Consider the following 15,074-nt stretch of genomic DNA (forward strand, 5'->3'; position numbering starts at 1 on the left):
TTTTTCTGAAAACTACTTGCTTACTGTGTAGTAGGTATAAACTGCTGCTTATTCATGTTGATTGGGATGTTTGAGGAATTATGTATGACAATGTCCGTATAAGATGGTTTTTGAATTTTTTTCATAATTAATGCCAGTAAAAGTCAAGTCTGGAAAATTTATTGATTCACTTACTAAAATGTCGAAAAAACTGTTACTAAACTAATTCTTTTGAAGTTTTTCTCAAGATTACCCGTAAAAATTCCAGCTAGCAAAAGACTCAAAGGTTTCTCCATTATCAGAAATATCAAAGGAATGTCTGCGTTTGCTCAAAAAAGCCTTCAATATCTGACAATTTGTGGCAACCATAAGCTCCAGTGATTTTCAATTCTGTTGGTCCTTATCATATCATGTAAGTCAATATTGTATTTTTGGAACAAATTCTTTGGCAATATTATCAGCGAAATTCGATTGCATGAAAGGTATTCATTTTTGTTTTCGTTATTCACAAATGTTCTTTTTTCTCCTTTATTTGGTACTTGTCATTTTTCTTTCTATTTTGCTTTGCTTTTTTTGTTTTGGGAACTCAAGAATATTCTCTGATGCTCAATGATTACACAAGTATTCAGCATACATAATGAAATTACTTCAATCACTAACACTTACACCACCCCCTCAACATTAACCTTCTAGGTTTTTTCAAAGAAGAGAAACAAATATCAATTCATCCATGTATTCGATACTATGAAGTGTATTTTGTAAGCATTCATTGGAGCCACACAGGACCGTACTTGCCCCATTCGCAACAATAAATATATAGAAATTATTTCCATTATTTTTCGAAAGGCGTAGGAAAATGGACTATATCTTTTTTTCCAGATATCATCATCCCCATAAAATAAAGGTGCATACTGCGTTCAATCCGTAATGCTTTTTTTGTTGAGCTCAAGTTAATCCCAGCAGGCGATTAAGAAATATAATTATATTATAGTATAATTATTATCACTTCGATAACATTTTGCGCTGAATGAAGTTGACCCTTCTCCTCAAGTTTGTTCAAGAATGAACTATGGATCATTCGATAATGTAACGCCTTTTCACATGAATATTCCAAATCCATTTTTCTATTCTGGAAATTTGCTATATATCAAAGTTTCACAAAAAAAAACTCACAAATTTTATATCGGTTATTGATTTTTTGTATTCAATCTGTCAACATAAACTGAATGATAATATACATTTGACATAATAAGTTTGAGAATGAACACGGCCGGAAAGCCTATGTTCTCGAAAGTTTAGGAATATTCATTCCCAGAACATTTGTGGATCATTTTTGAATTTTCACTTCGAAAATGTTGATATTATGAAATCATGCTGAGTAAAATTCGTCACACGACAGTAAGAGGTGTTTTTTCAGTTCTAGTGGGGGTATTTTCAATGGTTTTGAAATGAAATAATAAATGTTAAATGTTGGAGGTAATTTTTTTTGTGAAAAGGTGAATAGGTGATAAACATTCCATTGTCAAATTTTCACAGGCATATTTCATGAAATCTTTTTACTCCAGCAACTTTTTGAAGAAATTCTAGAGAGGCTCGAAAAAATTGAAAAAACCATAAACAATTTAGTAAAAAAAGGGGGGGTTTGGTTTTTTACATATATCTCGGAAAATATCAAAGATATACAGAATATAAAAAAAGATCCTCAAAGAAGAGGAAATGAGTCCTACCACCCGGAACTCTATCACTATTATTTATAATTTTAATTTAGAGGCGATTTCGTGATTTTTCCATTAAATATACCTTAGCTAATTAACTAATTCATACACGTTTTGAATTTACATAAAAACCCTGATAATTTTTGAAGTAAAAGCCTCAAGTTTCATTCACTTCTTGTCGCTTTTTTTGAATGCCTCCAGAAAAGATTTCCGTTGGAAATCGTTGTAACCGTTGAAAAAGACGTTAAAAATTAAAAAATTCAATTCAAGAAATGAAAATCTATTTTAATAATAATCAAAAGTAATCAATTTTCTCATTATTTTAAAATATATAAAAATGAATTTTCATAATTTTTAGCTGTATTTGTTAAAAAAATTGTCATGAACAAATTTTTTGTTTCTATCAGTGATAAATATAATGATTTTTTTAAATAAAATCGGTTTTATAAAAAACTTATTGCTTGAAAACGCATTTGTTAATTAACAATTTTTTTATACTCAAAATGAGTACTGAGGAACGATTTTTTTTCAATCATAATAACGATTTGTCCTTGATATTCTGAAAGAAGACTTTTTTCAATTTATTTTTTTTAATTGATTCAAAAGACAATTAGGTAGTTTTGAACAAATTAATTTTTACAATATATTTTTTTTAATACTACCAAAAAAAACAAAAACAATCATGTGTCACATTTTGTGTAAAAAAAAATTATTCTCTATTTTTTACGAATATTTTAATATTTTTTTTTACTGAATTTGTTACAACTTTTGCCATTTCTTCAAGCTCCTCTTAAAATTTTTGAAAAAGTTGCGTGAGGTCATTCCGAATCATAATTTTCGGTGCTCTTGGACAGAAGTTCCAAACAAAGGATCTTGTGACCCAGACTATCACCCATATATCAGCAAGTGATTCAAAAACTTAGGAATGTTTTCGAATATATGGACAAATGAAAAAACTTATTTTCATTAAAACTGTGTCATTAAAAGAACATTTGAAAACTCTAGAAGTTTTGCAACTGATTCGGTTCTGTTTGATGAATTCATCTAGAGGTGGTAACATGGAAAATTTTTTATGTGTTTGCAGACACAGTTCGTTCAGTTGATAACTGTGTTTGACAACTGATTCATCAAAATTCACCAATTCAGTTGTCGTAAACACTAGTTTACTTTCATACTTCGAAATGACTCAGTACCAAAGTTTTTCAAATGTACTCATTCACGCATTCACCATGAAGGGAAATACAAATTTGGAAACCCTTAAAATTTATAAATGTTTCAAAATCAAATTTGATAAAAATCATTACTCTCTGACATTTTCAGTATATTTACAAATGATCATTAATTTGTACCATCTGAACTTCAATGTTATAAACTCATGCCGAGTAAAATTCATTACTCCAGAGGAGGTTTTCCTTTCCTTCAGCATGATTATTAGTTTAATCTCATTCACCCAAATTCTGTCGAAATACTGAGAATGTTTTTCTCGTTAGTCAAATTCCCGTCTTTCCACTCTCTATTGAATCGTATTATTCATTGCATTCACAAGGCTCTTTATTACTTAATACAATCCTGACGTCAAATGAATCGGATCAAAGGTATACCTATATCTCAGTAATAAATTGTGATATCAAAAAAAATAAGAGTCAACGTTGCAACTTAGTACTCGGTTAGCTCATTACGAGAAGATGTATCGCTGTTTCATCCGAAAAAACTCAATTGAAAATTTAGATTATACTGCTACCCAGCAGGATCGAAGAAGATGAGATGTGCTGCATTCTAAAAATGTTCTGGAACCGTTTCTGAAAAGGGATCAATGAAAACGGAATGAATTTCCTAATACTTTCTCTTGGTGATCTAAACCTCCCTTACCGGTACCGTACTAAGTAATGCTTGATACGCAACCGTGCAACTTTGCATATTTGGACTATGTTTTATATTTCCATATCCTGTAGTCGTATCAATTTTGTTGTCTATGAACTTGGTATATTTAAAGATGGAATTGTGCATACTGAGTGTTTTTATTTTAGAATATTGAAGTTAAGTTGAAACATCTTTCAATTCATGTATTAGCTTGAATGAATTTGAATTAATTCAAGATTATTCTCCATATTTGACATTATTCTATACTACTTTCAAATTATTACTCAGTTTTTTCGAAAATATGAACCCAAAAGTGACATTGAGATAGGTCTAACTGATAAGACTGAGAAACATTGTTTGTATTTCGCATAATATTCTCCATGGTATCCATGGACTGTCCTTTGAAGTTTCTGAACCTTATTATCACGATAGATCACAGTGTATATCATTACAAAGAATCGAATGTGAAATCTGTCCAACATCCCGTCCCGTCCCGTCCCGTCCCGTCCCGTCCCGTCCCGTCCCGTCCCGTCCCGTCCCGTTCAGTCCCGTCCCGTCCCGTCCCGTCCCGCCCCGTCCCATCCCATCCCATCCCATCCCATCCCTTCCCATCTCATCCTATCCCATCCTATTCTATTCTATTCCATTCCATTCCATTCTATTCTATTCTATCCATGAAGAGTACTGTTTTCAAGTAACACTTTATTCTGAGATATGTGTACAGTAAGCTGATGATAACTTTCGTAGCATATGATAAATAATGATTTTTGTATGCAAATTTTTCATACCTTAGGCTAGTTACATTATCGCAACTTTCGTAGGGATTTCAGATGATTTTCGAATGGAGTACGACCCATGTTCCATTCTGATGATGTAGCTTTCTTGAGTTCGGTAGTTTTTGAGTTCATCCATTACGAACGAACTCACAAGATAATCAGTGAAGAAAGTAGATTTAAATAACTCAACTTTCTTCCTCTTAAGTTATACGAACTTTCCCATGAAAAAGCAATAGAACATAGTTTCTACGATTTAATTTCATATTTCATTTCCTTTCTTTTGGGAAGGAAAGCTCGAAGATTAGGCACACATCTCGAGGCACTTCCCTTCATTCAGAGATTCCACTTGCATTTTCTATCACTATTACTCAAACAGAAAACTAAGCAATTTCTAGGATTCCCTGCAGAAATCCCTTTTTGAACTGGATTCAACTTTTAATTATCACGACGTTAACTACTACATATAAAAGTTTGTACAGCAGAGAATAATTATTAATCTGGGATTACTGCTAAGTGAAAGATTTATCATCATCTCGGGTATATTATGAAGTTCATAACGTTGCCTCGAAGGACTATTAAATTGATTTATATTGTTTGCAGATATAAAGAGCGGATCCGGGTTGTTTTCGAGGAGGTGGCTCTGCAGAAAGGGGATATCAGGTGAGGAAACTTGGCATGCTTATTTGTCTTCGTGGAGTTTGTGAACTGGGCCCTTGTTTGAGGTATTCTCCATTGTCTAATATGATTCAGATATGATTTGAAATCTATAAAAGAATGGATAGCTGAAATATCAATTATATTGAGCAATAAACGAATGAAATTATCAAAATAAAAAATTCAGCACATCAGCAGACAAGAACCTTCCATCACCTCCACAATGGAAGAGGAAATACACAACAAATTTCCATTCTTCGACGTATTGGCGAAGAGGATCAATACCTAGTAAGAAACATATGTAAACCAAACACCCACTCACATTGAACATTATCTGAATCACAAATCCAACCACCATCAATCTACCAAGAGAAAAATCATCAATACTTTCTAATACGGAGGAAGGTCTCGAGAAGGAACTAGTGATGATGAAGTGATGGTGGAACATACTTTGGCTGGAAGACAGCAAGAGCCTTGCAGAGAAGAGAAGCCGTCACAACCAGTAATTGTCCTTCCGGACGTCAAAAGATTGTCGAAAAGGATGAAAAGAATTGGGTCCAAGTACAACATCAGGACCTGCTTCAGATCTGGAAACACCATCCGTTGCAGCCTCATGAAAACCAGGCACCAAACGCGGACTAGGGTTCCAAGAATTGCATTTACCGTATACACTGTGAGTGCAGTGAATCCTATATCGGTGAAACTGAGAGGCCATTGACACCAAGCACAAAAGAATCACACAGCGAGGAGAAACCAGCAAAACGGAAATAGCAGCGTCTGATTAGACTCATCAACATAACACCATCCACAGGTGTAACACTGTTTCGAGGGGAAGTTCAAAGAAGCTGCGTATATGTTGTCCAACGACGCATTGAGCCAAGATAGTGTAGGGATACGCAACATATTGAAACCTGTAATCGAGCAAGAAAACTGTCAACTTTCGGTAAACGGTCAACTCCCGCTAAACCGGTAAAGCGGTGAGAGGGAAGAGGGGATAGGTAAAAGCACTCAAATGACCTATAAATAGTCATTTTGTGGAGTCCAGTCATCACTCGAAGGCAATTGCGAATACTAAGTTACTTGGTTTGATACCTTTTTCAATTTTTTTTCTTTAATTATCATTTTCATTCCTTTCCTCATTTCTTCTTACTCTGTTATCATTTTTATTTTCCATCTTCATTATTTTAATCGTTTTATTATATTTTCTTCTCACAGTTTTTTTCCTTAATATAATTGATATTAGATTTCAAATCATACCAGACAATGAAAGTACAACGAACTGGTGAAATTCAATGGTATAAATAGAACAGCAGTTTGATTTTCATTTTGGAATAGGGATCGATTTCTAATAAAAATAATTTTTCTGATATGCAAACGTTTCTCAAATTCAATTTGGATCTCCAGAGAGAAATATTGATCAATTCATGTTTACATAATATTCATATAATTCATTATACTTTATTTATCAAAATTGAGACAAACAATGCAACAAATTCAAAACAGTATCCCATCCAATACACTACAAATTTTATTCAATACGCGTTTCACTACATCGTATTATCATCAGTTGAACTGCTACATCAAACTAGTCTGAAATGTCTTTTGTATAACAGTAGGTAGCTACAAAACTTGTTTAGAAATAACTGATTATTCCGGATAAGTTAGGTAGATTTTGGAAAACAGTTATACTACAATAGAATTACTTTTAGGAAAACAGATAATTTATAAACATGATAGTGCTTGACATTTAACGACAATGGTTACTGAATAACTTCCTGTGGTTCTTTAAAAAAAGTTAATGTTTGCGTTTATACTTTTCTTCATTTTCTGTACGTGATATATCGTGGAAATGGAATCACTTCAGTAGAAATAGCCTGTTTTATTCTTCATGAAATGTTGAACAATATGCATGACTCATATTCAACATAAAATGAATTTTGATGAGATTCTTCCATCCGCAACATTCATGGTATATCACTGAAAAACTCATCTGGGACGCTGATTCGTGAAAAATTCCACATAAATCCAAATTATCCTCATGAATATGTCGGAGAATCTATGAAAAATTTTGTAGCTTAGAGAGTAAGCAAGTCCATTGACTATATCCTATGGCCGAAATCTTCACAGCAAAAGGCGCAGTATACAGAGACAGTGTTGTGCACCGAGACTAGTGTCCGACCGACCGAAAGTTCGGTTTTGGTTTCGGTCGAGTTTCAGCAAAAAAACAGGTTTCGGTTAAGTTTCGGTTTCGGCGCCAAACCTGCCGAAACTACGACCGAAACCGAAACTGCTTTCGGGAGTTCCCGCGCTGTGATCGGTCATGTTCGACGCGTTGAATTTCATACAATCGACGAAGACATTTTGCCGCTTCCACGTGCCTAATCATGTGATTATTGTGATATTGTGAACTCAAATAAGTAATTTTATGTTAAAAATTTCAAAAACCCACCAATAATATTCAAAAGAAGAATCTACACCTCGCCTAATTTAAGTATTTTTAAGGTTCAATTAATATTTTTTCTTGAATAAGGGTTTTTTATGTTGATTATCAATAAGTAAAAATGTCAAAGAGTGCATAACAATGTGATTTAAAAAAAATATAAAGACTGACTGAGACCGAAACTGAGACCGTTGCCGAAATTCGTTTTTGGTTTCGGTTTTGGTCGCAAAAACCAGTTTCGGTCGGACAACACAAAACAAAATTGTGCATATGGCCAATTGCACAAAACGAGTTTATGGAAATAACCTGCTATTCAATCGCACCAATTGTCAAATACACCTGCTTCGGTTTGAGAAGAGGGTAATAGATCAACCAAAATGAGAGAATACTCAGAGCAGATGGTTATGGTTCAGACACGAAAGGTTCTGATGCATTTATAAACAATCGAAGATTCGCGACAGGGACGTCAACCTGTTCAAAATGCCCTCTTTTCAGATGGAAATCTACGCCACTGCTTTGTATGTGAAGTGATTGACGGAAACCAACCTTTCACATAAATCAATAAAAAATGTATCAGATATCAGAGGTGCTCTTGAAGCACTTGGCTCTTTATAGCGTAGTGAACTGCTAAATAGACTATTATAGTCTGGTTCACATGTACTCGATTTAGCTCTTTTTGGTGACATTTTTCAGTCCTGTCCAAAAATTACAACCAAGGTGTCATTCGATTCGTATTTTTGCCTAGAAATTTCAAGGAAAGATCCGAAAACGCGCCGATAAAAATACAAAAGTTATAAACAATTGAGTGAAAAAAATGGGGTTTCAGATTTTTCTCAATATCTCAGAAAATTTTCAAAATTTGGGAAATTTGAAAAAAGATTTGAAAAGATCAATGAATTTGCGTAAAAAAAGTCCTGACTCCCGAAACTGTATCTCGATTATTTATAATTTTTACAGAGCCCTGAAAATAGAGCCAAAAGCCAAAATTTCCAAAATTTTGAAAATTTTCCGAGATATTAAGAAAAAACTAAAGCCCCATTTTTTTCACTTAATTGTTTATAACTTTTGTAATTTTTATCGGCGCGTTTTCGGACCTTCCCTTAAACTTTCTAGGCAAAAATACAAATCAAATGACACCTTGGTCTTAATTTTTGAACAGGGCTGAAAAATGTTACAAAAAAAAGTACATATGAACTAGACTAATCAGTAGGAGCAATCTGAAAATTGTCTCCGATTTGGATTGCTGACGAAACCTACCTGGAGGTTATTGAAGATGCAAGCGGTTCCATTAGATATAGGAAAATATAATATAAGTATGTTTGTTTTCTATATATTTTTACACATTTTGAACATTTCAGCATCTTCTGCGGTCATCAATTCCGTTTTTGTGAGCAAAGATCAAGAGATTACTTCCTTCCGGATATTATCACTTTCCAAAATAATGCCATACACAAATACATATATCTAATCTCTATTTGAAATTTCAAATGAATTGTTTCGGAGAAATCAACAAGCGCTGTATATTGTTAACTTTTGGTCGAGGCGATATGAGACGATCTGAATTCAAACCAATAACGACTTCAGAACAGTTGATGATGGAATTTGACTTCTATTGTCTCTGGTTTGTTATTCCCGGTAAGTTTTTCATTCAGAACGTGAAACCATAACTACGGCCACAGCAACCCGATCCAAATCTGTCCTTCCATTGAAATCATCTAATTCGAAACCTTTCCAAATCTCGCCGTATGACCATTATGAGCAATAAAACCTCGAGTTAACTTTCACATACGCTATTTCAGTAAGATTACATCCGCATCCCGAGGCTATAAAGTTTCCAGTACCTACTCGTGTTGACTTATAATGTAATATCCTCGAAACCACCGAACCTGGGACAAAGTGAAACACGGGGTCGGTCAGTTTATACCATTCTGCTCGAGATACTCCCCTACAAGATTCATAATTTCCTTCTTATTGCTAGGCTCTCAAAGGAAGGAAAACTTCTCTCGGCACTGTTCCGGACAGCAGGAGATTTATGCGCGGGGACCTTCTACATTACTATTCGACCCGTTGCTGTTCATTGCTGTACTGTTATGCGGTGCTTGCGAATGAGGCTCCGGACGAGGTGTTCGAGGCCAAAATGAATTTCAGCGGTTTGGTTTCGGTTCTTACCGAAAAAAATGAGGTTATTAATTCAACCCGTACATTCTATTTGAAATATATCTGTCTTATGATGGTTTTCGTGAGACTTTTGCAAGTAGATCAAAATAGTTCCAAACAATTGCATTTGTGATGAGAATTGCTTTGTGGAATATGTATACAGGGTGGACCAGTGAAAATGAAACAGGGTCAATTTCGCATTGAAGGCATTTAAGATAAAATTCGCTTGGAACCTTCGATTTTCAGCACCTATCAACAATCTCAATGAGGTATCATGAGAGAAGTCAGCTTTCATCGACTTTTTGACTCAACAGGAAAAAAATATTCTACTACTTGGCATATGTCTGACTTGTTGGTTTCTCCGGATAACACTTATGGGTTTATTGCGTTCTCTCCTAATCTGATTCATGAAACTCATTTGAAAAATATTGTTTCCTCTACTAGTTTCTACGAGTCACTTGCTGAATTTGAATCATCTAGCTGGGCATGATTTGGGTTGTCCATAAATTATTTGCCTCCTGTTATCCAATGCCTCACATTTGCATATGGGGCATATTGCATTGCAGTTAAAGACTCCGTTGTTCAGCCCTATTTCGTTCAGGTGTTCTCTCAATGGGCAGTGTCCAGCTCTGTGATTGTTTTGAGCCGATGTCTGCTTTGTTGACGCAGTTCTTCAGTCCCCTTCTCGGCCGGTCCGTCATGAAGGTTTCTCCGCATATGTTTCCTGGTAGGTTTTCCCAGTACTCTCTATGTTCCTCATTGACTCACTTTCTGATCTGGTTCCGTATCAGACGAATTGGTACCCCCACAGCTGCTTCAGTACGTATATATGGAGTTGATGATCCATGTCTAGTATACGTCTCACCTCTCCCGTTGCCTGCGATATCTGAGTGTCCTGGCACCCAGTATATAGTCCATTAATTCCTATACGTCACTTCCCTCCGTTCTTCACGGTATTCCCAAACCAGTCTTGATGTCACTTTTCGCTTCGATAGTGCTCTAAGTGTTGCCTGGCTGAAAAAATATCGATCCGCTCATCCCATTGAGACCTCAAATTAAAGTTCCTAGTGCATTGCAAAATCGGATACACTTCATTCTGGAAAACTGATGTGTACTGAGTGGTTAACTGAAATGAAGATTTCTCTCCGTATAGTGAATTCCAGCCCCTGTTCCATATTCGGTTTTCGACCCCTCTGTATACCTGGTGCTTCTGCCAAGCATGTTCTCAGGGCACTTCTCGCGGCTCAAAACGAACTATATTTCCAATATGTGGCCCATTCTTGCCTCCTCCATTATCACTAGATGTGAAGATGCAACTGTAGAAATGGTTTTCATTACTCCCGTCATTTTCAAACATGCATGTGTTTGCACTCTGTTTAGTTTATCAATAGAGGTCACCTTTGACCACTAAACCATAAATGGCTTTGACCACCAATTAATCATGTCTGGTTCAAGTCCCCATGTCTTTCCATGCATACGTCTGGCCAACATCAGTGCTACCTTCGTCTTTCTATCCATAGAGGAGAGATGATAGGATCCAAAGTTTGACCACTATCTCAGTTCCCAAATTTCTACTGTAACATGTATTTTGGCTCCATACGGTAATAGAGGTTTGATAAAAGGAACATTTCATGTATGAGGAACAATTATTAACAATACAATAATACGTCAGTCATCTAACAGTACTGATGGAGTGCTCTTCAAAAAATCCAGAAAGATATTCAACGAATTCAAACCTGAAGACCTTAAGGCCCACTCCACTGATCCTTTTCGGCCGATCCACATATCAGGTAAGGTTTCATTCGGATACTCATGAACAGCAAGTATGCGAGGTGGTACCGTATCTTGTTGGAATGTGAATTCATTTTCATTGTGGGAGTCATTAGGTTCAAAAATATCTGGTAATGCAAGAAAGACATTGATTTGCAACAATTACTATCAATGTTGATCCCTATTTTGGTCATTAAAGAACTGTGCTGTAGTACTAGCGAACCTACCATTTCTGTAATAATCTGCAGTTGAATAATCGAGCAAAGATGTGAGATACCAAATTTAGATAAATGGAATCATGAATACTTTTGAAGAAACATCGAAAAATTGCTTTCAATTTTTTCATCAACAGCATCGAATTTCAGAGTAGGTAATCGTAAATAAACCAGTAAGGTCAATTTCGAATCAGTACCTGGTTAATTGCACACTAATGGCAAATAGGAAATAACTCTTTTATTAAGGTTCAAATAGTACAAAGAATTCAATGGCCTTTCAAATGAGGTGTCGCTTGATCCCTGATATTTTTCAAGATTCCAGGTTTGGATTACACCCCAGCAGTCGGTGGAAATGACAAGAATGAAATATTTCCCTCACAAAAAAAGTAGACGGGTCCGATTAAATTTTTTTCCGAATGCTATTTATGAGAAATTAGACATGTTTTGTTTTCACTGACTCACCCTGTATGTGATCATCATTTTTATAGCGTTTAAAAATCTGTTTAAAATCTGTTTTTCCGTTAACCAGCTGTCGCACCCCTACGAACGACAACCCTCAGAAGTCGAAACTTGTGAGAACCAAGGATTAACGAGGTCTTACCTTTTAACGTGTGATTCCTGACACGGTTTGTTGAGGTATATCATATATACATTAATTTCATGACTAATATTTGGTGAAACACTGAAAAACATGAATATCTATGGTTGAAAATCTGTATTTCTGCTGAAAAATCGAAGAAGTTGAAAAGAGAATATTTCAGTTCCGTGTTATTGTGAATGAAATTAACAAATATGTGAAAGACGTAATTTATTAGTGACCCAATCCCAGTCCATATTGGTCGATATTGGTCCATATTGATGATATCAATTGGAAAATGTAAAAAGACCAATGGTTCTGATCCTTTCAAAAACAATTCGAAAGATATATATGAGGACCTTTATCCAAACAGGATAGGGATTTCATGTATACATTTTTCCATGCTTGAAAGATTTGGAGGGATAGAAAACATCATATAATAATCTTATGTTACATGATTCTTTTCGAGCTGATAAAAAGCATATTTTTCAATCGTACAAGTGTATTCATACACCTGAGAAAGCTTCTGTGCTAGCGAAACATGTTGTATATTTTTTCAAATAAAGTTTGTAGAGATCGAATCGTGAGGTGCAGTTTTTGAAATTATATTGTAGGGTGTTATATGTCAATTATTTCCATGCCTCAAATATTCTGTAATACAATTTGAATCACTTATACATCTTATATGAAATCATTTTTTTTCAAGTTGGTGAAAATAAAGACTGTCTCAATTTAATTTATGGAATTTGTATTATCGAATTCATGACTGAAATTTTATCGATATGTGATTTCTTTGACATAAAAATTAGGCTCCTCCATAAACTCCAGTTTCGAATTCTGGTTATTGGAAATTGATTAATACCGGTCCAACTCATCAATTTTCGTGATCGAGCAGAATATGATGTGATATTTTCTAATGCAAGTAAATGGAAGATTACCAAAAATTGTTTTATTTTTAACAGTGAACTACTATTCGTTGCAAATATATTACTCTGAAAATGCACAAAAAAACTCCAGTAAATTTTATCAAATGAGATTTTTTAATGAACGAATATACGAAAGCCCATTGTTCGTCGGTAAGTAGATTATCCTAAATTGGTCTTTCACTGAAATTCCAGATACCGGAATAATCTTTTCAAAATACTTCAGCTCGAGTTATTGTATAAAAATGTGGTGGACGGATAAGATCGAAAAATAATAATCTGCCAATAATAATGAAACGAGCAATATCTTTCATTCATTTGCCATCGAAATCCTACTGAAACCATTAACAATTATTGTATTTTTTGAGCAACCTTGAATTAATTTCCAATTTTCAACCTAGGAGCATCCCTTATTTCCTTATTACAATCAGTTACAGTAATAAGCAAACTTGGTCATTGTATGTAACAAAATACAAGTTCATTGTATTATTCATTCGGTATCGTGAAAAGAAATGAAACAACGTATAAACTGAAAATAGAAATTACTGTTAACGTAGAATCAAAAATACTATTTTCATTGAACATTGTCACCTCAAGCTTATGAATCTCTCTAGATTCATGATCAGTAAGCAATTACTTAAGCCTACTGGCAAGTTGCGCTATTTGTGAGGTCAAATTCATCCAAAGAATAATATAGAATGAGAGCCATGAACATCATCCAAGAGGCCGTCACAAAAAACGGACCTACAATTTTCCATCGAATTATTCTCCAGCAAAGATTATACTGAAACACATCGGAAACCCCTCGAATTTATCAGAAAACATCTTCTTATGACAGATAATACGAATTTATCAATTTGGACCAATTTTCTAGACAAAACTGTCAATGGAAAAGTTACGTGCGTCCAATATCATTGAAGACCTTTAAATGCAAAGTTCTGAAGAAAAGAAGTATTTTAATTGAACAATTCATTAATAAATTCGCTGGAATTATGTGTGAGAGAGAGAGAGAGAGAGAGAGCGACAAAAAAATCAATGAATTTGAACGAATCGTCTCTACATTTACAGCAGTTGGGGTAAAAGGATTATCGTGAACGGCAAAAGACATAAATTCTAACAAATTCCACCAAATTCCAGAAAAGATACCAGAGAACACAAATTAAAGTTGAATAGTCTACCGAGAAAAAATTGAGATAATAATAGGTATCTAACAGCAGAGAGAATCACCGACACCAGGAAAACTATCGATGTCTCTAATTACCTGTCATGAAAGGAAGGGATAGTAAGTGTCTCAGGTTGCCCTGATCCTTAAGAAAAACACAGATCCCAGGTGCTTGATTATGATAGAGATGTAGACCTCCAGATCGGTATTTTGATTAGACGTTAGTACATGATCTGGAAAAACTTGGTGCTGAATACGGTACTAAGACAAATATAATCCATAATTGGAGCTATAGTGCAGAAAGATCCAATAAACACCAAATATTTCGTATTATCAGCTGAAATAACGATAATTTGAAAATTCTAGTATTTTTTTAATGAACTATGTTGAACACTATACAACTCTCAACCAAATATGGGATCCGGCATCATTTAGGCATAACTTCAGAACTTCAAACTGAAGAGTCAGTAACTCTAAGTAATTGATTATTTGACCAAAGTTGCGAAATAAACTTTCTCTACTTTTTGATTCCTACATTTCTACATTCCATACGACAAACCAACATTTCCGTAATGGCGTACATCAGTCGCAACCACATTTCACTCAGTTATCTTTGCTGTCAAAAGAACTCGCGAAACATATTTTCACTTGGAATATAAATTGGCGAACAGATCTATACCTAGTTCGTTTGTTAGCTGGGAAATTGAATAAAAATTGGTTTTCAGAAAAATCAGCAACAATATTGATATTTTTGATGATGATACAAATAACTCTGTTTTGATTGAAATTTGAATGAAAATTTAATTTCTTATAGGTCCTAAGGGGTTAGTTCTACTGCAATGACTC

At 34.6% G+C, this 15,074-nt stretch overlaps 1 protein-coding gene across 1 annotated transcript in view; it reads left to right on the forward strand.

Moving 5' to 3' along the window:
* Sol1 overlaps positions 1–15,074 on the forward strand; it is a 425,973-nt gene that overhangs the window by 294,663 nt on the left and 116,236 nt on the right. The window contains exon 7 of the mRNA XM_074182744.1: positions 4,931–4,990. Within this exon, the coding sequence (XP_074038845.1) occupies positions 4,931–4,990 (60 nt within the window). The remainder of the gene's footprint in view (positions 1–4,930; positions 4,991–15,074) is intronic.

Source organism: Leptinotarsa decemlineata, unplaced genomic scaffold, assembly GCF_025532065.1.
Source record: "Leptinotarsa decemlineata unplaced genomic scaffold, Ldec_3_MD MMD2_tig00026328_RagTag_RagTag, whole genome shotgun sequence".
Lineage (NCBI taxonomy): Eukaryota > Metazoa > Arthropoda > Insecta > Coleoptera > Chrysomelidae > Leptinotarsa > Leptinotarsa decemlineata.